Here is a 25,528-nt window from a genome sequence, read left to right on the forward strand (position 1 = left end):
AGGCAAGGTCCAGTTTCCAGTTTGAATGGCAGACATCTTCCCCATGCTAGTAGCCCATTTTTATTCCCTATTCACCCCAGCTATCCATATTCACCCCAGTTGACGGTATTTTTTTTTCCACACAAAAGTCATTGTCACTTGCATTGCATTTTTAATCTGTTCATTTTCATTGGTCATTGGAGCATCACCAGGCGGAATCTTTTTTATTTTCGGTGGTTTGCGACTGCTTTGAGTAAATGTTCAAATGTTCCATCCTCGTGTGTGTTGTGTAAAAATTATAATTTTTTGTTAGTAGTCAGTTCGCTGGAGTTGTTAAATTTTCTGTTGGAAGAGCCGCAAACTTGTCAAAATGGCTATTGTATCTTATCAAATTGCGAGTCTTCTCGAGAAGGTAAGCCGGTGTTGCTTGAAATATACACATAATATGGTTCTTATTTCCTGAAGACAGCAATTAATGTAAATTTCGACCTTTAGATGACGTCTAACGACAAAGATTTTCGGTTTATGGCTACAAATGATTTGATGACCGAATTGCAAAAGGACAGCATCAAGTTGGATGATGATTCGGAGAGGAAAGTTGTGAAGATGCTACTCCGTCTGCTTGAAGACAAAAACGGCGAAGTTCAGAACTTGGCTGTCAAATGGTGAGTTTCAATCAATAACCTATAAAACCTATATTGTTGTTTATGTTTGTTTTTTCTAATGCCATAAGAGAATATACTTTTTTTTTAAAGTGCATATGGGTTATATTCAGTTAATTTACATTGTGTTATCTATCTCAAACTTTCAGCCTTGGTCCGCTTGTGAATAAAGTAAAGGAGTATCATGTGGAAGGCATAGTCGAGACGCTGTGTGCCAACATGTTATCGGATACGGAACAGCTGCGGGACATCAGCAGCATTGGTCTCAAGACTGTGATATCGGAACTGCCTCTGGGCTCCAACACACTGGCCGCTAATGTGTGCAAGAAAATAACTGGCAGGCTGAGCAGTGCTATTGAGAAGGTATTTTATTACTATATCATTATTTATAATTTTTTTATAAGATAAAAATTAAGCAATTTAACTTCAATATGAGTTACATAGTACTTAATGTAGTAAGTCCAAGTTAACTCTGCACTAACTTGGCAAGTTACAGATTATGGAATTTATAATAAACTAATCTTAAATATTATATGCCATGGTTATATATGCTACCTGCTGCTGCTGTGTTATTCATAAATCTGCAACATGCCTCAGTCAGTTATTGTTTGTTTTAGCCGGTCATTTATTAGGGTTCCGTACCCAAAGGGTAAAACGGGACCCTATTACTAAGACTCTGCTGTCCGTCCGTCCGTCCGTCTGTCATCAGGCTGTATCTCACGAACCGTGATAGCTAGACAGTTGAAATTTTCACAGATGATGTATTTCTGTTGCCGCTATAACAACAAATACTAAAAACAGAATAAAATAAAGATTTAAATGGGGCTCCCATACAACAAACGTGATTTTTGACCAAAGTTAAGCAACGTCGGGAGGGGTCAGTACTTGGATGGGCGACCGTTTTCTTTTTGCTTTTTTTTGTTTTTTTTTTTGCATTATGGTACGGAACCCTTCGTGCGCGAGTCCGACTCGCACTTGCCCGGTTTTTTTGTTTATTTATAAGTAAGGGATGAATTCTAAATGAACTAATGAGGATTGTAAAGTTCTATGAATAAGGGTGTATGTTTGTTCCAACTTGGCAACCTGGGGGAGAGCTATACTTGATGTAACAGTTGGCAGTTGGCATGATGGTAAAAATGATATTTTTATTAAATTCCATCAAACTTAATAAGCACCATAGCTAGGACCTTAGGAGGATAGTTACTGAACTTTAAATGATCTCTAAACTACTAAAATTGTAGGCATGATACTTTGATAAAAGTTTGTTAACACATTCAACACCAAGAACCCGACTGTCGGGTACACTGTTCGTAGCGACTACGCGCTACATACGGCGAAACCGTGGCTACGCGCTACGAGCGTAACCCGTAGCACTTAGTGGTAATGAATGTGTTAAATTAGTGCTTTTGTTTACTGCTTGCTATTTTATATTTTCAGCAAGAAGATGTGTCAGTGCAATTGGAAGCTCTTGATATTTTGGCAGATCTGTTGAGCAGATTTGGCGGGTTGTTGATTTCATTCCACCCGGTGCTATTGAATTCTTTGCTTCCCCAACTAGCTTCTCCACGTCAGGTAAAGAAAATCAAGAAACATTATCATATGTTTTAGTCTATTAGATATTATACATTCATAGGAATTTTTGTGTTCATATTATTTATTTGTATGACCTTTGCTGTACTTTAAATTCTTATCAACTTCAACTGATTCAGACTTAAGTTTAAATAATCTTGGAATTATCCAGATTGACGAAAATTCCTTTGATAAGAATTTCGTATGTTAGCCCTAGGAATTTCATGACTTTGCTACCCCTCCCCTGTTTGCTATATTTTGGGAACCCCCTTACTCCTGGGTGTGATGTCTTATATTTGGCAATTATATTTTTTAACAGAAACATCAATACGACATTTTAATTATTATATTTAAAAATTTAATTGGTAAATGTAACATTAGAAAATGAACGGAAACCAATAAGAAAAAAAAATGAATAAAAAATCTTTTCAGTACATAAACTAGTTATTTATCTGTGTAGCCTATTCATAACCATTTTCGTGTACACGTTAATTTTAACTGACGTCACAGAGTTTGCGTCTCCCCTCCCCTTTTCACAACATGTCACATTTTCATGACCACCTCTCACCCCCTAAAAGTATGATGTAATTAATGTATTAATGAATGATGTTCATAATGGATTACCCTTTATCCCCTAGTTATTCTAAATATCCATTGGTTCCAGGCCGTCCGTAAGCGCACCATAGTGGCACTGTCCCACCTGGTGATGTCATGCAACGCTGCTCTCTATAACAAGCTTATTGATCACCTGCTGGAGGGACTGGGCTCATCTACATCGTCTAGTGTCAGTCGCACTCATATTCAGTGTATTGCCTCGGTGTGGTAAGAGTAAATTCTAACTCCATTTTACATAAGACAATTACTAATTTTTGTCTCTTTTTAACAAATGTAAATGTAGTCTTTCTGTTGCGTACAGTACTAAACTTAGAGTACACTGTTTGTTTATTAAAGTCTAGTATTACTTTTTTTCATAATAAATAACCTAAATTATCATAATTATTGTTAACAGCATCTGTTCTAATATAAACTATTTCTATAGTTCGTTTTTTTAGCATTAGAAAAAAAGGTAAACACTCTAGACGTGTTGTTTTTTATTGAAAAACACTTTTGAAAAATAAGTCCCGGCAAATATGTAACAATTATGAATCATATACGATTATTTACATTCTTTTGTTTTCATAAGTAATAGTTACTGATTTTTAAAAAGCGTTTTTCATTTAAAAGACACGTCAAGATTGCGTAGTCTTTTTCTAATGCTAAAATAACGAACTATATTGGGAAGCAGGCCCAGAACACTTTTACCAAAATACTCTAAATAGTCCACCTGTATGTTTTGAGTATTTTGGTATAAGCGTATTCTGGGACTACATACATATTGGTTACGGTGGCAATATACCTATTTCTAATCTAATAATGCATTGTTCCCAAAACATTCTAATGGTGAGTTTGGTTTAGTGCCGAATGCACCGGAAAGACAAACAAGTTTCAATTCCATTTTAAATTTTATTAAATTGTTTTTTGCTTTTTTTTTTCAGCCGTCAAGCAGGTCACCGCTTCGGTGAGCAGCTGTGGCGAGTGGCGCCGCAGGTGCTCGAGCACTCGAACGACGCAGACGAGGAGCTCCGCGAGCACTGTCTGCAAGCCCTGGAGGCGTTTGTGCTCAAGTGCCCTAAGGAAGTTCAGCCGCATATCCCGACAGTAAGCACCAGTCCAAAGGCCTAAGTTGTCTGTTCTGTCCCATATTTGGAGCCAAATTTTTAAGTCATACAAAAATTTGATTGTGTTTCTACACTTTCGGGGATAGAAAAAGATTATCAGATTAGAACCTTAATTTGGGTTTGACCGACAAACTATTTCAGTCTAAGTTAGATAAAACAATGAATATATTTTATTTTATCATTTAAATCATATCACAAATTTCACAAATTTAATCATAATCACAAAATTTGCCTCTATTAGATCATCGAGCTATGCCTCAAGATGATCACATACGACCCGAACTACAACTACGAAGACTCCGAAGAAGGCGGCGGCGGCGAGGACGAAGAGATGGAAGATGAAACTGCGGCGCCCGACGCGGACCCCGAGTCCGACTCCGAGGAGTACTCTGACGACGACGATATGTCCTGGAAGGTAATTACTGCTAGGTCTGTAGCACCGACGTATAAGAAGACTAGCTTTTGCCCGCGACTTCGTCTGCGTGGAATTAGTGACAGCAGCTAAAATAGGTATAGCGCTAGGATAATGCTAATAGCAATCATTCAATTCGCGCATTGCTTACTTCAATTATTAGGCTATTCATTAACTCTTTCAATTCCCGCCCCCTTTGCACTCTCTTCAGGGATGATTTCCGACATAAAACCTATCCTATGTCCTTCCTCGGGACTCAAAATCTCTATACCAAATTTCAACTAAATCGGTTCAGCGGCTTAAGCTTGAAGAGGTAACAGACAGACACACTCGCCTTTATAACATTAGTTAGAAGGCGGCGGCGAAGACAGACTGACGAGTCCGACTCTGAGGAGTATTCGAATAAGAGAGATGGTTACTAGGTTTCCGCCATTAGTTAAAGACGATTAATGTGCTTTGTTGTGTATCATTTTATTAAGCTGTTGATATTTCTAGGTGAGACGCGCGGCAGCCAAGTGCCTCGAGTCCGTCATTTCAACTCGGCACGAACTACTGGCTGAGATGTACCAGACGGTGTCACCCGCTTTGATCGCTAGGTTTAAAGGTAACTATTTAATTTAGTTTTAAAACGTTTTATTTTTGTAGGTTAGTTATATTTTCTTTTGTGTTGTGTTATTGGAGTGGTTCAAAAGCAACTTTCAAGTGGAGTGTTCAATTAATTTAAATAATTTTCAGAACTTTTTATGGTTTGATGAAAATAAGTTACTAATGTGCTTTCTTTATCTTGCTAAAGCGAATGTACGCTGTACGGCTCTGTTTATTATGCGGTAATTTTGGCTGTCAAAAGTTGGTCCTTGATAATTTTGGTAGTTACAAACTATAAATCTTTGATTTTAGTAAATAATTATGTGATTTTTTTATTTAGAACGCGAAGAAAACGTGAAATGCGACATCCTGAGCGCTTACACAGCACTGCTGCGCGCCACACGACCCCCACCAGCGCTGCAGTCCATCACCCCGGCCGACAACTCGCCGCAGGCCTTACTACTGCAGCGGGCAAGTATTACTGGCATTCAAACATGCATTGCTTCTCGTCCTCTCATTAAGCAAAATGTGAGACGCAAATACAAATTTGATCAAATATTGGACAGGTGGAATACCAACCCAAGATATGGCTAAAGGTTACAAAATCACCTTTTCAGGGGTGCGAAACTCCTCCCTTCGGGCAAAGTCGACTTCGTTCGGTTCAACATTGCTCCAAGCAATTATTAGGGTTGACTTAACTTGACGTTCCTTTGCGTGCACGACCACAAATAAGATAATGGCTTGAATAATGACAACCCTAAAAAGCCGAAAGGGATAGTGCCATATATTAGGAACGGACAGCATGATTCGACCCTGAACACCGCTGTCAAACTGCGGTTTTGTAGGAAGATTCCTTTTTGTACGGTAGTACTATTATTTATTGGCACGTATTTAACCGGTCAACTAATTAATAGAATTTGGGTAGTTTGAAATAATAGAAATGGGGACTAAAATTAACAGTTTGGCGACTAAAACGGAGCCTTAAAATATATCAATATGAGTTGTATTTTAATGCCGTTACAGCTTTTGTTTATTTTTAGGCAGGTACCAAATATTTATTTGGCAACTGAATTATTTTATTGGAGACTATTTATGAAGCACATTTTAAAAATATAACGGCTATCTATTAATTAAAAAAAATGGTCTTTAAAATATTTTGTTTTGTCACTACATGGTCAACCTAACACGCTCCTCCTCGCTTCGCTCGTCGTCGCACCTATCTTATTAATTTGTACTCTTTTTTGCCAAGCTGTAATATCGTGTTTATTTGGCAGGTGAGCGGTGTAGTCCGCGGCGCGCTACGCGTGATCCGCGGTCGCAGTGTCCGTGCCCGCGGCTGCGCGCTGGCGCTGCTGCGCGAGCTGCTGGCCGCCGCGCCCGGCTGCCTGGCCGAGCACGCCGCCCGCGTCATCCGCGCGCTCACCCCGGCGCTCACGTATGTTACATAGCTACAGTAAACACAGTCCGCGGTCGCAGTGTCCGTGCCCGCGGCTGCGCGCTGGCGCTGCTGCGCGAGCTGCTGGCCGCCGCGCCCGGCTGCCTGGCCGAGCACGCCGCCCGCGTCATCCGCGCGCTCACCCCGGCGCTCACGTATGTTACATAGCTACAGTAAACACAGTCCGCGGTCGCAGTGTCCGTGCCCGCGGCTGCGCGCTGGCGCTGCTGCGCGAGCTGCTGGCCGCCGCGCCCGGCTGCCTGGCCGAGCACGCCGCCCGCGTCATCCGCGCGCTCACCCCGGCGCTCACGTATGTTACATAGCTACAGTAAACACAGTCCGCGGTCGCAGTGTCCGTGCCCGCGGCTGCGCGCTGGCGCTGCTGCGCGAGCTGCTGGCCGCCGCGCCCGGCTGCCTGGCCGAGCACGCCGCCCGCGTCATCCGCGCGCTCACCCCGGCGCTCACGTATGTTACATAGCTACAGTAAACACAGTCCGCGGTCGCAGTGTCCGTGCCCGCGGCTGCGCGCTGGCGCTGCTGCGCGAGCTGCTGGCCGCCGCGCCCGGCTGCCTGGCCGAGCACGCCGCCCGCGTCATCCGCGCGCTCACCCCGGCGCTCACGTATGTTACATAGCTACAGTAAACACAGTCCGCGGTCGCAGTGTCCGTGCCCGCGGCTGCGCGCTGGCGCTGCTGCGCGAGCTGCTGGCCGCCGCGCCCGGCTGCCTGGCCGAGCACGCCGCCCGCGTCATCCGCGCGCTCACCCCGGCGCTCACGTATGTTACATAGCTACAGTAAACACAGTCCGCGGTCGCAGTGTCCGTGCCCGCGGCTGCGCGCTGGCGCTGCTGCGCGAGCTGCTGGCCGCCGCGCCCGGCTGCCTGGCCGAGCACGCCGCCCGCGTCATCCGCGCGCTCACCCCGGCGCTCACGTATGTTACATAGCTACAGTAAACACAGTCCGCGGTCGCAGTGTCCGTGCCCGCGGCTGCGCGCTGGCGCTGCTGCGCGAGCTGCTGGCCGCCGCGCCCGGCTGCCTGGCCGAGCACGCCGCCCGCGTCATCCGCGCGCTCACCCCGGCGCTCACGTATGTTACATAGCTACAGTAAACACAGTCCGCGGTCGCAGTGTCCGTGCCCGCGGCTGCGCGCTGGCGCTGCTGCGCGAGCTGCTGGCCGCCGCGCCCGGCTGCCTGGCCGAGCACGCCGCCCGCGTCATCCGCGCGCTCACCCCGGCGCTCACGTATGTTACATAGCTACAGTAAACACAGTCCGCGGTCGCAGTGTCCGTGCCCGCGGCTGCGCGCTGGCGCTGCTGCGCGAGCTGCTGGCCGCCGCGCCCGGCTGCCTGGTCGAGCACGCCGCCCGCGTCATACGCGCGCTCACTCCCGCGCCATCCGCGCGCTCACTCCCGCGCTCACGTATGTTCAGCCCCAGTAAAGCTATAGACCGACCGCTTAAATGCTCCGTACGCCTGCCGCCCGCAACTTCCCGGCCACCCTTAAGCCCTATTTAGACTATGCGAGAACTCGCATTCGAGTTTTATTACATTGCGGTTTTTGATCAATCGGTTGAATTGGACGTAACCAACAGTCCGCTGTGTAACTAAAATCGCATGCGAGTTCGCGCGCCGTCTAAATCAGCCCTTAGGGTCGGTTGCACCAAGCTGTTCGTATAGTTAAAGAGTTCGCTTTTATGTGTATGGAAAATTTCATAGTAAAGCGCCGGGGCGCGCCGGTTGACGTTGACCAGTCTGCCAAATGTAGTTGGTGCAACTGGCACTTAGGGCCAGGTTTCAGTCATACAGTTGGAAGTTGTCGCGTGTATTTCCCCCCTTACGCACTTCGCACTTGAACAAAATTAGTTTCATCTCGCTTATCGCATAATTTACTAATATAACTTGTTTTACAAAATATTGTCTTATAATCTTCTTGGTTCGCATGTCTTACTATTACTGCCAATATGAAAGCTTGGTAAGAAGTATTGTTCTAAGCCTTTGGATGATATTTTATACATCATGTATTTATACAGGGACAAGACCACCGCCTCATCCATGAAGATCGAAACCCTAGTATTCGTAGTGTGCCTAGTCCGCGGTCACTCGCCGGCGGCTATGCGCGCGCACGTGGCGGCGCTCATGCCGGCCGTGCTGGGCTGCGTGCACGACCCCTTCTACAAGGTCACCGCCGAGGCGCTGCGCGTGCTGCAGACGCTCGTCAAGGTCATGCGCCCGCTCGGTGAGTCCGGTACGAACCGATGTTTATTCGCCCCTGCGTGTTAGCCTTACACCTCGGCCACGAAACGCACACTTCAAACGTTTATGCCCGACGCTGACGCTGTCACCGACGCCACCATACATTTATAGACCAAACGTTAGCAAGGTCTCCGTTTCAGATTGCTTCACTCTCATTTCTTCACCAATTCTCGTGCCTATGACTGTTTTTTTTAAAGATTTCACAGATAAAATATAACATTGAAACATTTAGGCGGTTTGTTTACAAAAGGCCTACCGGGAAACGCGGTAATCGAAATTTCGTTATCTGCGTCTTTATCGATCGAATATGCAAGAGCAGCTTTTATCAGTCAGTGAGAGAAGAGGGTACCAGCCAAGCACTTCTTAAACCTAGCAATGTGAGGGACCCTACCACAACGATCACCGGCTATTAAATCGTTATATCGGCGGCACATTGTAATTGGATTATAGAATGAAGTATTATTTTTATACACTCTAAGACCCTCGTATTCTGATGGATTGTGGTAGTGGCGCTCCCTACGCAGTAATCGCGTAATATTCCCTATTAGAACATGTGTTATGGAAAATATTCAAGTTATTTACTGCTCATTTATTAAAATAACTGGTTAAAAAATTAATTTACTTTGATTCACTTGCAGAACCCTCTGAAGACATCGAAGATTCCACAATCGAGCCGCCGCCAGAAGAGTTGCAACAGTTTATTCTGCCCATGTACGAATGCACCCTCGTGAGGCTCCGGGCCACGGACATGGACCAAGAGGTCAAGGAGCGCGCCATCGCGACCTGTGGACAACTGCTGTGCCATTTCGGTGACTATTTACAGGTGAATAAGGTTCCTATTCATTTGATATATCTTGCCCATGTTCTAAGTGCATACTTGTGAGGGAATGTTCAGGAACGCGTCATCGCGACATGGGGCCAGCTGCTGTGCCATTTCGGTGATTATTTAGAGGTAAATAAGGTTTCTATTCATTTGATACATCTTGCCCATGTTCGAGTGCATCCTTCTGAGGGAATAATAGGTTCAGGAGCGCGCCATCGCTACCTGCGGACAACTGCTGTGCCATTTCGGTGATTATTTAGAGGTAAATAAGGTTTCTATTCATTTGATACATCTTGCCCATGTTCGAGTGCATCCTTCTGAGGGAATAATAGGTTCAGGAGCGCGCCATCGCTACCTGCGGACAACTGCTGTGCCACATCGGTGACTATTTACAGGTAAATAAGGTTTCTATTCATTTGATACATGTTGCCCATTTCGAGTGCATCCATGTGAGGGAATAATAGATTTAGGAGCGCGTCATCGCGACCTGTCTTTGTATATGTGCACTATCGTGAGGTTTCTGGCCACAGAAATGAAACAATAAATCAAGGAGAGCGACATCACAATATGCAGCCAGCTGCTGTGCCATTTCGGTGATTATTTGCTGGTTTAAGGCAATTTGTATGCTGCACACGGCTACCATGCATATTAATGTTTTTCTTTTGTTTTAGAATGAGCTTCCCGTATGTTTGCCAATATTCTTGGAACGCCTACGCAACGAAATTACGCGCCTAACTACAGTAAAGGCTTTAACTAAAGTGGCTGCATCTCCATTGAGAATCGACTTGAGGCCTATCTTGGTAAGTATTAAACACGTTTATAGCAGTACCAAACATAAATCGTGCGCGTTGGAGGATCTGACACCTTGTGACCTGAATCGAAAACTTTTGTCAATTAACTTAAAATCAGGTGCTGCCCTCTACAGTTCACGCACGCTCTATTGCGCGTTATTGGGTGTGCCATCGAAAAGTTAAACATGCCATTATGCTAGGCGCTATTTAACAATGGGCTCCTGTGCTGTCACCTAATAGTTCATGCTTCCTATAAAAAACATCGTCAATTTTAATTGAAATAAAAATAAAATAACCAACTGAACCGAATACGCCCCTGCTATATTAAAATGGTTTTGTAAACTACCACTTGCTGATTTATTAATTTTATTTCAGTCTGAAGCTGTGCCGATTCTAGGATCCTTCCTAAGGAAGAACCAGAGGGCACTGAAATTATCGACACTGGTGTTACTGGACACGTTGGTGCAAAACTACAGCGACGATATCAGCATAGAACTTCTTGCAAAAGTAAGTTAAGGTGGTTCGCCTAGGTTACTCAAAACTTAACTCTCGCTAGATGGCACCACTTTTGCAAAATTTGAGGTTTTATTTTTTTGTGAAATGGTCATGGTATTTGTATACTTAAAAGTATGTTTCGCGCACTCTTTAAATAAATATTGAACAATTAAAGTAAACATTGAATACTTCATTGTGCAAAAACCACCTTTTTAATTCGACGGAGTGTTGCTGTCACGCTTTTTCCTAGTATTACTCACACATGCAAACAGTGTTTCCGTGATCCTTGTAGTAGACAATTTCACACAACGTAAGTATGTTGCATTGCAATAGCGTAACGGTATGTTCGTGGAAATAACTACGTGCAAGAGGATTGGGGTTCAAGACTGGTGCGAGTAGGTAATTTCTTTTTGTTTCTCCTTTGTGTTATCTTACCTTTAAACGAGCAATTATTATATATATGTTACTGTAAAAGCCCGAAGTACGGCAAAACCTAGGATTTACCGGTAAAACCTAGGTTTTACCGATGCCGATCGGTAAAAGCCCGAAATGTTAAATCTTACTAGTTTACTTCGGGCTTTTACCAACACCGATATGGTAAATCCTAGGTCTTACCACGGCAACCGGTAAAGTTTGAATCATGCACTGATTCTTGAGATTATTAGATGAAAAGTAGGTAGGTTTGGATCTCCCGGTTCTGCTGAAGGTGAAAGAGAACTCTACTAGCCTGCATCGTGGCTAGGCACCCAGGTTTAGGTATAGTTAACTTTAAAACCGAATCTGCAGCTGGCCACTTTATTGAGTAATAGAAACGCGTTCCGTATGTGTTTCGCTTTCCAGATGACCAGGGTGCCTAGCCAAGGTGCCAATGGTTTACGCTCCATAGCGACTGAAGCGCAGCCGTGTCTGTCGCATTAATATGGCAGAGTGATAGAGAGAGGTATTACCCTAACGTTCGCTACGGAGCGAACGACTGGCATCATGGCTAGGCACCCAGATTTAGGTATAGTTAAGATTACCGCCGAATCTGCAGCTGGCCACTGTATTGAGTAATAGAAAAGCGTTCCGTATGTGTTTCGCTTTCCAGATGACCAGGGTGCCTAGCCAAGATGCCAATGGTGTACGCTCCGTAGCGAACGAAGCGCAACCGTGTCTGTCGCATTAATATGACAGAGTGATAGAGAGAGGTATTACCCTAACGTTCGCTACGGAGCGAACGACTGGCATCTTGGCTAGGCACCCAGATTTAGGTATAGTTAAGTTTACCGCCGAATCTGCAACTGGCCACTGTATTGAGTAATAGAAACGCGTTCCGTATGTGTTTCGCTTTCCAGATGACCAGGGTGCCTAGCCAAGGTGCCAATGGTTTACGCTCCGTAGCGACCGAAGCGCAGCCGTGTCTGTCGCATTAATATGGCAGAGTGATAGAGACAGGTATTACCCTAACGTTCGCTACGGAGCGAACGACTGGCATCTTGGCTAGGCACACAGATTTAAACGCTTTTTAAAAATCAAAAAACTATTACTTATGAAAGCAGAAGAATATAAATGATCGTATTTGATTTATAATTGTTACATATTTGCCGTAACTTATTTTTAAAATGTGTTTTTCAATTAAAAGACACGTCAAGATTGTTTACCTTATTTCTAATGCTAAAAAAAACAAACTATAGTAATAATTGTGTTTTTCATTCATAGACAAAATCCATTATTTTATCCACAGGAAATTTTATATATCTCTTTTTTATTGCAGTGAGGATGTCCTGATTGTAAAAATAAGAGAGATTAGGTAGAGTATAATTTCTAATTTTCTTTGTCAAAAATAAACGAATACGTGTAGCCCATACCATACTTAATCAATCGATTTATGATAATAAGAAAAATTAAATAAAAATAAAAAAACAATACGAAATTTAGATGTAACAAAAATACAAAAAGTTATGTTCCAGCATACAATTGACTGGGGATCGAACCGGGAATCTTCCGTTTGTAAGCAAAAAAGCGACTGTTTGCATAACACGCCATGATAGTTCTTAGCTAAGCTGACGAACTTCGGGTACTTATTCTCGCTTAGGTCAATTAAGTACCTGTCAAACGTCAGTGTCAACAAAATTGCACTAAACATGACGGCACTCCAAATTCGCGCCGTGGTCAGCCCGGCAACGTCGGAAATGGTATGGCAACGTCGCAAATGTATCTGTACACGACATTTGTGACACACACATACGTAAAATTGATGAAAATTTAACTATGATTTTTGCATGATTTCTCTATGAAACATTGTTTTCCTGTTAATTTCGCGCAAACGAATATTCGAAGGAAGATAAATGCGGAAATATTTATGTACTAATAGTGTGTAGTTACTTAATGAGCTTTGATTGAATTTTGTATGAAAATCGAACCACCTTAAAACATAACTTACTTTACTTAACTTACCTTACTTTTATATTATAATGAAAATGTGTAGAGAATTGTCGATTGTTCTTATGTGGACACACGCAAGACGGGGCTTGGTAGAATTAAATAGACAATATAGACATCCTAGGAAATTCGGTCCTATCCTATCCCATTTCACAGAAGAGTCAAAATAAATAAAAAATCATGAATCAAATCTTTTGCACCTTTTTTTGTTACATGTTTATAAAAGCTTCGTATATGCCATGTTTGATGTTAGATGAGACTGTATTTATGCCTGAAAACCTCATAAAAATTAAACTATACTGGGTCAAGCAAATCTTGTCAGTAGCAAACGGCGGCAAATTTGAAAAATCGCGGGTTAGCAACACTTGTGTTCGAATAATTCGAAAATCGCGTGTCATCTGTGTTTTATCTGTGGAATGTGGATCGCGAATGACAGCCATCATCTTTGTTTACATTCTGAATCGATTCTATTTCAAGAGATATTTCTGCTGTGTCACCATTAAATACCAATATATTAAATAAAATTGTGCTTAATCAAAGATAAGGTGCCTACAATGCCTACAGTTCCAACTGATAAATCTAATAAAATATTAAAATCCAATAGGACATCTATCTGCTGAAGCAATGATTTTATTCATTACATTCTTGTTTAACGGCATATTCCACTTCTAATTTTATTTTGAGATCTTCAAATTCACCACACACCGCTTGTAAATTGTCCGTCCATACCATTTAATAACAATTTTAAACATTTTCAATAGAGAATCCACGAGTGACAACTTGAATTGACGTACGTAACAGGGCGCGCTCAGCGGAAAAAAAAGTTTTATTTCGATGTACATTATACATTGCTGCTTTTGTTAGTGCAATACTGCTCTTTGAGTGTTGCCCTACTTTAGTTTGCTTTACATTGCTACTGACAAGATTTGCTTGACGCACTATAGTACATTTTTAAAACATTCGAATTTAATCTTGAGGTGTGTACCACCCTAAGAATAGAAACTTATGGATTTTGCACATGGCGCATTTTGAGACGCGGGCTACAAGTTTCAGTCGATGGACTCTCATTTCTTTATACTGTTATTCACATGATATTTATAACTCCGAAAATGTCTTAACCCCTTATCAGATGACAGTTCAATTATGACAATCTAATGCCCGTCTTGCTCATGGAAAATATAAATGTCTAAAGTTCAGATATATCTCCCTCAGCCTGATAAATGGTTAATATGCGTAGGTTACATGTTCGTTTAGTCATGTTAGGTGATGTATGCAGGTGCTAGTAGAGGTGCCGCCGCTGGTGTGCGAGGCGGACCTGCACTGCGCGCAGACGGCGCTGACGCTGGTGCGCGGCGCGTGCCTGCGCTGCCCGGCCGCGCTCACCGCCGACGCGCGCGCCGCGCTCACGCCCAACATCCTGGCGCTCGCCAAGTCCCCGCTGCTGCAAGGTTAGCCACATCTATACTATAACTCCCATGTGCTCGATTCTACTCACTAAATTGAGTTACTTTTACTATGGGACCAACCCCGAAATGGCGAATAACTTTTTGGCTTTTCCATAAATACATCGACATTTGATTAGCCGAAGTATATGAAAGTCAGTTTTGATACAGTGATTGGCCATTGACCAAAGTGGCTAAATATACCGTACACACCTTTGCCACCATAGACGTATGCATACATATATATTTGGCCACATTGGCCGGCTATATCTATTTGATGCTGATTTTAGGTGCCACATTTGGTTAACACTATAATGTAAGTTTTGCGCAGGTGGAGCACTAAAGGCGATGCTGGGCGTGCTGAGTGCTCTCGTGTCGGCGGACGTGGCTGGCTGCTCGCGGCGCGAGCTGCTGGCGCTGCTGGTGGCGCCCGTGCACCGCGTGCACGAGCACAACGCAACCGCGCACCATATTAAACAGGTGACGCTGACCACCCATCTTGTTCTATTGCTCTAGCCCTGGATAGTGGCTCCTTTAGCCTGCTTTCAACTTTGAACGCACCAGCTGACTTACAGCGAACCATTGGAGAAGCTTAGTCGTTTCGGTCTCCTTGACTGAACTCATTATCAACAATACGTATTTCCATAGAGCAAAGGCCTGGCCTGAGAACATTGTCAACGTGATGACCCCTTGGTCATCACAGCATCAGGGGGAGGGTCCAAAAAATCGAATTTGTGTGATGTAATATATGGACGACGCCCAATTTCAAAGGAATAATAAGGTCTAAGAGCATACTTAGCTTCGGCAAATTCATGCTGATTGCGCATTCGCCTTGGGAGGATTTGACAAAGCGTCTCGCCTAGTTTGGACCCAGTTTTTCTTCGGAACTAACCATAATTTTCGTGACAGGCATTCCACTCGCTGGCGAAGTGTGTAGCGGCCGTTGTAACGGAGGGCGGGTCGGACGCGTTGGACGTGGTGCGCGGGTTCCTGCGCGACGCCACGCAACCCCCCTCGGACGCGCACCACATGTTCGCGCTACTCGCCGTCGCTGAGATCGGCCGACATTTGTGAGTACCAACTTCGTGTCACTGGCTGTAATTATAGTACGACCACACTACGCTCCTCACGCTGCCGCGATGTTGCCCTCTCTAGCCATAAGTCTATGTATCATTCATAGCTATTGGAATTCCTTGTATAAATAAATAAATACACTGTTCTACTCGCGCGATTAATCGCGGCGCTCCTTAAAACACATGCGTTAAAACACTCGCTGTTGAGGACAACATTACACTCTCTGTTGAAGTGGCGACCGTGGTGGAAGACATCCGTGAGTCTCCCCTTCATAGACAATCATCCTTCAGCTTTACCATAATTGTAAAACGTACACGAAAGCGAGTTATGTGACATACAGAGGATTACAATCAAACAGAGAACGTTTCACACGGACAAGCGCCTACCACGGCATGGTCTTTATCCTGTGGGCACACATATTTTATTTATTTCTCGGAAACCGTTCTCAAATTTTTTTAGGGTTTCGTACCCAAAGGTTTAAAACGGACCCTGTTACTAAGACTCCACTGTCCGTCTGTCGCAGTTGAAATTTTCACAGATGATGTATACGTATTTCTGTTGCCGCTATAACAACATAATACTAAAAAGTACGTAACCCTTGGTCGGCGAATCCGACTCGCACTCGTCCAGTTTTTTTAATATCACGTCGGTGGCAAACAAGCATAAGGCCCGCCAGAATTTCAGTCACTACAATTTTGAATATTGATCGTACTTTTCACAGAGATTTAAGCTCCATCCCGAATCTGAAGGAAGTCCTCCTGGCCTCTTTCGCCCCATCGTCAGAGGAGGTGAAGTCGGCAGCGAGCTACGCCCTGGGGTCGGTGGCCGTCGGCAACCTGCCAGAGTTCCTGCCATTCATCCTGAGGGAGATCGAGGCGCAGCCGAAACGACAATATTTACTCCTGCATTCGCTTAGAGAGGTCGGTTTAATGTGCATAAGGGTAGTATTACACCTGTCCAATTTCTTTGTTCAATGTCAGTGCGTCTCACTCTCTCGTTTAAGCAAAATGTGAGACGCATTACACGTTGTGCAAAGAAATTAGATAGGAGGAATTGGTATTCCACCTATCCATAGGGTGATCCCTAAGACATGAATCTTTATGTATGTTGATGCGTTGACTAAATTGAAGATCTACTGTGTGGCAATCTCAATCATAGGTTGGTATTCGACCTGTCCAATTCCTCGGTCCAATGTGCATTGCGTCACATTCTCTCACTAAGCGAAATGTGAGACGCAATTACAAATTGGACATGTGGAATACCATCCTTAGAAGTGTTACTTTTTCAGATAATCTCGTGCGAATCATGTACACCAGAAGGCGTAGAAGCGCTCAGACCGTTCATACCCGAAATTTGGGTACAGTTATCGAAACACTGCCAATGTGCGGAGGAAGGATCTCGTAATGTAGTAAGTATATCATACTATTAATTTTGTTAATTTGAAGAAAAATAAGATTAACTAGACCACCATTAAACCACCACCATTAAATTTAACTTTGGGTCAATGTATAATGCCTTATACTTTTTCTCTTACAGGTTGCTGAATGTTTAGGAAAATTGTGTCTGTTAGAGCCTAAAGAATTACTGCCGCATCTCAAAGAGTTCCTCCAGTCGCCTGAACCACTCACGAGAACAACGGCCGTTACTGCTGTCAAGTTCACTATCTCAGATCAGGTATTTATCGAAAGCATGAGTAATACGATGTAATAATAGTGATACGTATATATAATTATCATGATAAAAATACAACCTATCTGTCAATCTTACTCTATGTCCCCTAATTTTTTGTCTTACTACCATGGCAGAAATACAGTACATAAATCGTGAAGCTATTTTAGAAACATTGCTTAAAAAAACCAATGCTTTTTCCGCGGTAATACACTTAACTATTGTTTTCTCGCCGAAGTGGAACGGGGAAAGTTTGTAGTGTTTCATGAACATCTTGTAAACTTAGCTGCAGAGACATCTAACTCCTCTGCATAAATGTTAGCTAGCTACCTTTTGGCGTTACCAGTGGTGCCCTCACTTTTAAATTCCGTTTACAAATCCTGCTAGAATCATGTTATATATTCAGCCGCAAGCGATCGACCCGCTGCTCCGCGCGTGCATGTCGGAGCTGCTGGTCCCGCTGCGCGACCCGTCGCTCGGCGTGCGGCGCGTGGCGCTCGTGGCCTTCAACTCGGCCGCGCACAACAAGCCCTCGCTCATCCGCGACCTGCTGCCCAGCGTGCTGCCCACCATATACCAGGAGACTAAAGTCAAGGTACACTTGTGTTTCCGCAAAGCTAAGTAATGACAATGACCGACAATTTTTTTCTAATTGTATTACAATATCTTACTTGACTCTACCCCGCACGGGGTTCCTTTGTTTGATATACAAATTATAGAGACCCATCCCGTACTCTCACCCATCTTTGCCAAAAATTTTACGAGTAGGTTAATCTAAAACCAATACACATACACATATTTATAAGGAAAATTGGATTTAAAAAAAATCCACATGCCTCTAAAACTGCTTACTATTTCTCATCAACTTTAATACGCTTGTATTCCGTTCACAGAAAGAACTAATCCGCGAAGTAGAAATGGGTCCGTTCAAGCATTCCGTAGACGACGGGCTGGACCTGCGTAAAGCTGCCTTCGAATGCATGTACACGTTACTGGGCACCTGCTTGGACCGGCTCGACGTGTTCGAGTTCCTGCGGCACGTGGAAGATGGCCTGAGGGACCACTACGATATCAAGATGCTCACTTATCTCATGTGCGCGAGGCTGGCGCAGCTCTGTCCTACGGTGGTCTTACAGAGTAGGTTTTTTTCTGTGGCATTATAAGATCGTATTTAGACTAGCGCTAACGGTCGGTTAGGCGTCGACAGTCGGTGAATTATTTCTACAACGAAAGCTATGGCTGCAGACTGTTAGTGACTGGGGTTAAGCGTTAGTCTAAATACTACACCTAACCGTGGCTAGGCACCTATTTCTATACATATATCTAACCCATTTTTGTTTTCTAGGGCTTGAGAGCCTAGTCGAGCCGCTGCGCGCGACCTGCACAATGAAAGTGAAAGCAAACTCTGTGAAACAAGAGTACGAGAAACAAGACGAGCTCAAACGTTCTGCGCTGCGCGCTGCCGCTGCGCTGCTGCACATACCTGAGGCTGGTAAGTGGTTAAATAAATCTAAACCTTATAGAAATATGTGAAGGTTGATATTACTTTGCGCGCCAGCTGCACATAGTCTCATTTATATGTGCATATGTGTAATATCTGAACCCACAGTTGATCCGTGTATCAACCTATTCGGCCCGTTTAGCAGGTGTCAATAAAGTTGAATAATAAATAGGCAACTCATGTTCACTTAATTATAAAGTGGCCTGGCACGTTTCGGAATCTAATTAGTTATGTGATTGACAAATGATAACTTTTGGTATAAAACCTCGTTCTAAGATGTTTCAACGATTCATCCATTTAAAAACGACATGTTGAAGTTGATATTTTCCAATATGTAAATAATTTTACGGAATAACTGTTGTAAAGACTTTTTCTTTTTATCTATTTTTTTTGTACTGTACGCCTGAAAAGGTAGAGTCTGGTGAGACTACTAGAGTAGCAATTAATTTAAGCTTATGTAACACATTGTCAACATACATTAATAAATTTAATTTCATTTTCCAGACAAGAACCCCCACTTGATGGACTTCGTGACACAGATCAAGTCGTTCCCGGACCTGCAGCCCATCTTCGAGTCCATCCTGAAGGACTCGTCGGGCGGCGCGGCCGTCGACTCCAACCTCATGGACCAGAGTTAGCCGCGCGGCCTCAAGCGCGCCCGCGAATATACCTCCGTTGAGGTTTGATCCATTTTTATTTAGTCTCGTTATTCGGTTTTATACCAACCGCATTTTTTTGTGCCTGTTGTAAAAATGATTGAAAGTCAATAGATATCTATCTAATAATACTCGATTTTTTATTATTACTGGAGGAGAATTTACAATAATCTACCAACACCTATTGAGTAGCGGTCCCCGAATTATTTTTTTCTGGTTGGTGTTATGCAGCATGAACCTTTGTTTTTGAGATAAGTACGTAAAACTTGTAATCTTCGCATAGAGACTGTAAATTATATGGAGATTGGTTATGTGCTTGTCCCTGATATTACTCGTATATTAGTAAAAGAAACAATAAAGTTGCAACCGACATTTTTTTATTATAAAATTACAAGTAAATAACTACAAACTTTGCTAAACTTCCCTACCTGATAGATGTATGGAAGGAAGGGATCCTCACAATTCGCACTACGTTAGGAAGTAGGAAATAGTTGAGCGGTCACTGTATATATATATTGTGACGCTATACATTGTATAGCTATCGACTGAAACGCATTACGTTTTCTTTATTTCGTAAGATTATTTAAAGGGCCACACCAAAGCTTTGCGCTATTCTTTGTAAAACGTACAACGTTGCGCATACAACTAAAGTTTCAATATTAGTCCTTTATATAACATCTTGCATTTCATAAAAGCATTTTCGTAATAGACAATATCATGGCTAATGTTTATTGTAAATGTATAAGAAGTGTCGATAGATATACAATGTATACTGATATGTATTGTGATATTACAAGCTATGGAAAAGTTTAAGGAAGAAGGATAAATACAAAATAGTGATGTGAAACATGAATAGTATCAATTATTTCCCTTTCCTCTTCACGGCGGGCGTCATACTCGATCCCCGCAAACTCTGGGCGTCGTTCTGAGAACAAAGGAACAAATAAGATAAGATACATTTATTGATAAAATTGTACAAATTTTACAATATTCAAATACATTCATTAATTTTAATGCTAGATTCCCAAATCGTTTAAGTGTTATATATCTATCCAAGTTTTAATATTCTCGTCTTTACCCTTTATTCATAACGTAAAAAATTACAAGGTAGTATTCTCCCATAATACCTATTTACAGTCTAAACCAACATTGATTAAACATTTCTGATAAGTATCCCTTATCCCCGACTGCGTTATCAATAGTATCATATCTGTCATTGTCATTAACTAAAATGACAATAGTGCGATATACAGATCTCTGTTATAGTAGTTTATGTGACTGCTACATAATGAAAGGCATTAAAATACGAGTGTGGGTTTATGAAACGAATGAAATGAGTTTCATAATAGTATCACACGAGTGTTTTAATGCCTAATTATGTACAGTTACATACACTGCTTTATCTACACACATATTATAAACTTTCTATGATATATTCACTAACTTCATATTACAGCCGACTTTGCTCTCTGGCGGAACTCGCGGATATGAGATGGCGTTTCCGAAATATCTTTATCGCACATTTTGCACGAAACTTTTATTATAGTTCCTTTAAAAACAACAAAACAAATCATATTTTACATAATAACTAATTATTTTAAAAGATAAACTGTACGTCAAATGGCGGCAAATGAAAACTTTTTTCACGCACGTCACGCATCCGTAGTTTTTTTTTAATTCAGAGACAAACTAGAGTCGGGGTCGATTACCATATCGTCCGATACCAACTTACATGCGAGATTTGTCAATATTGTATGCAATTGTCATTTGATTTCGAATAAAACTTCATCTCAACTGATATTAGAATAGGGGTCAAATCAAATTGCTTTTTTTTCAGAGATGTTCGAAATTTGAAATGCATTACCAAATCGATTTTGATATAGTAATGAAGCTATTACCACATTTTCACAGATAAGAAATTTGCTGTAACAAAACAGTTTATCGTAATGTGGGCCATTATTTACGAATTTTGAAGGCATCATAGACAGTTTATGATATGTGTGTAGATAAAAAAGTATATGTATTTGTTTACCGGTTTTGCGGGCGAGGCGCGTTGTAGTGTTGTTGAGCTGGCATTACGCAGCATGGGGCGCGTGCTTACTCCAAGCGCGCTGGCGGGCCGCTCGGGGCCGGTGTCATCGAGGTCCTTGCTGGAATACAAAAGCATTTTCATAATGTTAATGAGTTATTTTGGTTGGTTGGTACTGAATTCCACCATTTGTACATCGTTGTATGTATTTTGTGGCATAAAGTTTACTTAAATCTTGTAAAACGTTAGTAACCAAGTGTAAACGTCTTAAAAATGAGAGAGGCTGTATCAGGGACACAGCCGCTATGGCTGACGTGAAACGTGGTGTGGACCGCCAATGCGAAGGCCGAAGGCCGAGCTCCGCTTAGGGCCGAAGGCCCGAAGCGTCCAGGATTTAAGTGCTTTAACATAGAACAATAGTAAAAGTGTCTAAATGCGAAGGCCGAAGGCCGAGCTCCGCGTAGGGCCGAAAGCCCGAAGCGTCCAGAATGTTAGTGCTTTAACACAGAACAATAGTACAAGTGTCTAAATGCGAAGGCCGAAGGCCGAGCTCCGCGTAGGACCGAAGGCCCGAAGCGTCCAAGATGTCAGTGCTTTAGTACAGAAAAATAGTAAAAGTGTCTCAATGCGAAGGCCGAACGCCGAGCTCCGCGAAGGGCCGAAGGCCCGAAGCGTCCAGAATGTTAGTGCTTTAACACAGAACAATAGTACAAGTGTCTAAATGCGAAGGCCGAAGGCCGAGCTCCGCGTAGGGCCGAAGGCCCGAAGCGTCCAGGATTTAAGTGCTATAACACAGAACAATAGTAAAAGTGCCTAAATGCGAAGGCCGAAGGCCGAGCTCCGCGTAGGGCCGAAGGCCCGAAGCGTCCAGAATGTTAGTGCTTTAACACAGAACAATAGTACAAGTGTCTAAATGCGAAGGCCGAAGGCCGATCTCCGCGTAGGGCCGAAGGCCCGAAGCGTCCAGGATTTAAGTGCTATAACACAGAACAATAATACAAGTGTCAAAATGCGAAGGCCGAAGGCCGAGCTCCGCGTAGGTCCGAAGGCCCGAAGCATCCAGGATTTAAGTGCTATAACACAGAACAATAGTACAAGTGCCTAAATGCGAAGGCCGAAGGCCGCGCTCCGCGTAGGGCCGAAGGCCCGAAGCGTCCAGGATTTAAGTGCTATAACACAGAACAATAGAACAAGTGTCTAAATGCGAAGGCCGAAGGCCGAGCTCCACGTAGGGCCGAAGGCCCGGAGCGTCCAGAATGTTAGTGATTTAACACAGAACAATAGTACAAGTGTCTAAATGCGAAGGCCGAAGGCCGAGCTCCGCGTAGGGCCGAAGGCCCGAAGCGTCCAGGACATCAGTGTTTTAGCACAGAACAATAATACAAGTGTCTAAATGCGAAGGCCGAAGGCCGAGCTCCGCGTAGGGCCGAAGGCCCGAAGCGTCCAGGATTTAAGTGCTATAACACAGAACAATAGTACAAGTGTCTAAATGCGAAGGCCGAAGGCCGAGCTCCGCGTAGGGCCGAAGGCCCGAAGCGTCCAAGATGTCAGTGCTTTAGCACAGAAAAATAGTAAAAGTGTCTAAATGCGAAGGCCGAAGGCCGAGCTCCGCGTAGGGCCGAAGGCCCGAAGCGTCCAGAATGTTAGTGCTTTAACACAGAACAATAGTACAAGTGTCTAAATGCGAAGGCCGAAGGCCGATCTCCGCGTAGGGCCGAAGGCCCGAAGCGTCCAGGATTTAAGTGCTATAACACAGAACAATAATACAAGTGTCAAAATGCGAAGGCCGAAGGCCGAGCTCCGCGTAGGGCCGAAGGCCCGAAGCATCCAGGATTTAAGTGCTATAACACAGAACAATAGTACAAGTGCCTAAATGCGAAGGCCGAAGGCCGCGCTCCGCGTAGGGCCGAAGGCCCGAAGCGTCCAGGATTTAAGTGCTATAACACAGAACAATAGTACAAGTGCCTAAATGCGAAGGCCGAAGGCCGAGCTCCGCGTAGGGCCGAAGGCCCGAAGCGTCCAAGATGTCAGTGCTTTAGCACAGAAAAATGGTAAAAGTGTCTAAATGCGAAGGCCGAAGGCCGAGCTCCGCGTAGGGCCGAAGGCCCGAAGCGTCCAGAATGTTAGTGCTTTAACACAGAACAATAGTACAAGTGTCTAAATGCGAAGGCCGAAGGCCGATCTCCGCGTAGGGCCGAAGGCCCGAAGCGTCCAGGATTTAAGTGCTATAACACAGAACCATATTACAAGTGTCAAAATGCGAAGGCCGAAGGCCGAGCTCCGCGTAGGGCCGAAGGCCCGAAGCATCCAGGATTTAAGTGCTATAACACAGAACAATAGTACAAGTGCCTAAATGCGAAGGCCGAAGGCCGCGCTCCGCGTAGGGCCGAAGGCCCGAAGCGTCCAGGATTTAAGTGCTATAACACAGAACAATAGAACAAGTGTCTAAATGCGAAGGCCGAAGGCCGAGCTCCGCGTAGGGCCGAAGGCCCGGAGCGTCCAGAATGTTAGTGATTTAACACAGAACAATAGTACAAGTGTCTAAATGCGAAGGCCGAAGGCCGAGCTCCGCGTAGGGCCGAAGGCCCGAAGCGTCCAGGATTTAAGTACTATAACACAAAACAATAGTACAAGTGTCTAAATGCGAAGGCCGAAGGCCGAGCTCCGCGTAGGGCCGAAGGCCCGAAGCGTCCAGGACATCAGTGTTTTAGCACAGAACAATAATACAAGTGTCTAAATGCGAAGGCCGAGCTCCGCGTAGGGCCGAAGGCCCGAAGCGTCCAGGATTTAAGTGCTATAACACAGAACAATAGTACAAGTGTCTAAATGCGAAGGCCGAAGGCCGAGCTCCGCGTAGGGCCGAAGGCCCGAAGCGTCCAAGATGTCAGTGCTTTAGCACAGAAAAATAGTAAAAGTGTCTAAATGCGAAGGCCGAAGGCCGAGCTCCGCGTAGGGCCGAAGGCCCGAAGCGTCCAGAATGTTAGTGCTTTAACACAGAACAATAGTACAAGTGTCTAAATGCGAAGGCCGAAGGCCGATCTCCGCGTAGGGCCGAAGGCCCGAAGCGTCCAGGATTTAAGTGCTATAACACAGAACAATAATACAAGTGTCAAAATGCGAAGGCCGAAGGCCGAGCTCCGCGTAGGGCCGAAGGCCCGAAGCATCCAGGATTTAAGTGCTATAACACAGAACAATAGTACAAGTGCCTAAATGCGAAGGCCGAAGGCCGCGCTCCGCGTAGGGCCGAAGGCCCGAAGCGTCCAGGATTTAAGTGCTATAACACAGAACAATAGAACAAGTGTCTAAATGCGAAGGCCGAAGGCCGAGCTCCGCGTAGGGCCGAAGGCCCGGAGCGTCCAGAATGTTAGTGATTTAACACAGAACAATAGTACAAGTGTCTAAATGCGAAGGCCGAAGAAGAGGAGGCGGAGCTCGGCCTTCGGCCTTCGCATTTAGACACTTGTAATATTGTTCTGTGTTAAAGCACTGACATCCTGGACACTTCTTGCCTTCGGCCTTACGTAGAGCGCAGCCTTCGACCTTCGCATTTAGTTAGACTCTTGTACTATTGCTTTGTGTTTGAATACCGAAGTCGCACATCTCGCGAATGCGTGATGTATTATAATAATTTTGGATAATATCTAAATTTTATCTGTAAAGATTATTTGGGGTCATAATGATTCACTGTATCTAGATGAACTTGAATGCAGCATTTGATGGGTAATTTTAAAATAATTAATTATTTAAATAATTAAATGATCAATTCATTTTGGAGTAATGAATGTAACGATTAGGTACAATTTTTTTGTAAATAACACACCAAAATTACGAGAATAGATATTTTATACGGGTTTTATAGCAAACTCGTTCGTGTCTTTCCTGTAGCCATCGCATTTAAGGGAATCTAAAAGCATTTTTTTACGCAGCACCTTTACGGGCAGAATATTTCATTCAATACTTGAGACTCAAATGAGAAAAACGGGATATATATGAACCACAGTCGTTACCTTTTATAGT

General features: G+C 43.7%; 2 protein-coding genes across 7 annotated transcripts in view; one reads left to right on the plus strand and one right to left on the minus strand.

Moving 5' to 3' along the window:
• The first annotated feature begins 97 nt into the window (after window positions 1–97).
• LOC134680121 (cullin-associated NEDD8-dissociated protein 1) lies at window positions 98–19,613 on the plus strand. Of its 2 annotated transcripts, none has more exons than XM_063539171.1 (24): window positions 98–391; window positions 475–644; window positions 791–1,004; window positions 2,079–2,213; window positions 2,875–3,032; window positions 3,746–3,908; window positions 4,170–4,343; window positions 4,836–4,944; window positions 5,266–5,396; window positions 6,200–6,360; window positions 8,389–8,603; window positions 9,250–9,434; window positions 10,106–10,234; window positions 10,601–10,732; window positions 14,418–14,589; window positions 14,915–15,063; window positions 15,493–15,653; window positions 16,379–16,577; window positions 16,946–17,065; window positions 17,194–17,331; window positions 17,732–17,920; window positions 18,219–18,462; window positions 18,671–18,817; window positions 19,331–19,613. In XM_063539171.1, the coding sequence occupies exons 1-24, from the start codon at window positions 350–352 to the stop codon at window positions 19,462–19,464; spliced, it is 3,771 nt and encodes a 1,256-aa protein (XP_063395241.1). In that variant the 5' UTR covers window positions 98–349; the 3' UTR covers window positions 19,465–19,613. The 2 variants fall into 2 exon arrangements, with proteins under 2 accessions (XP_063395241.1, XP_063395242.1); XM_063539172.1 differs by having other exon boundaries at window positions 8,389–8,594.
• A 226-nt stretch (window positions 19,614–19,839) lies between these two features.
• LOC134680056 (myosin-11) overlaps window positions 19,840–25,528 on the minus strand; it is a 54,099-nt gene continuing 48,410 nt past the window's right edge. For all 5 annotated transcript variants that reach the window (XM_063539062.1, XM_063539061.1, XM_063539060.1 and 2 more), the window contains 2 exons: window positions 21,515–21,632; window positions 19,840–20,407 (listed from right to left, as the gene is read on the minus strand). In XM_063539062.1, the coding sequence (XP_063395132.1) occupies window positions 20,345–20,407; window positions 21,515–21,632 (181 nt within the window). In that variant the 3' untranslated portion in view covers window positions 19,840–20,344. The remainder of the gene's footprint in view (window positions 20,408–21,514; window positions 21,633–25,528) is intronic.

The sequence above is a fragment of the Cydia fagiglandana genome, chromosome 3, assembly GCF_963556715.1.
Source record: "Cydia fagiglandana chromosome 3, ilCydFagi1.1, whole genome shotgun sequence".
Classification (NCBI taxonomy): domain Eukaryota; kingdom Metazoa; phylum Arthropoda; class Insecta; order Lepidoptera; family Tortricidae; genus Cydia; species Cydia fagiglandana.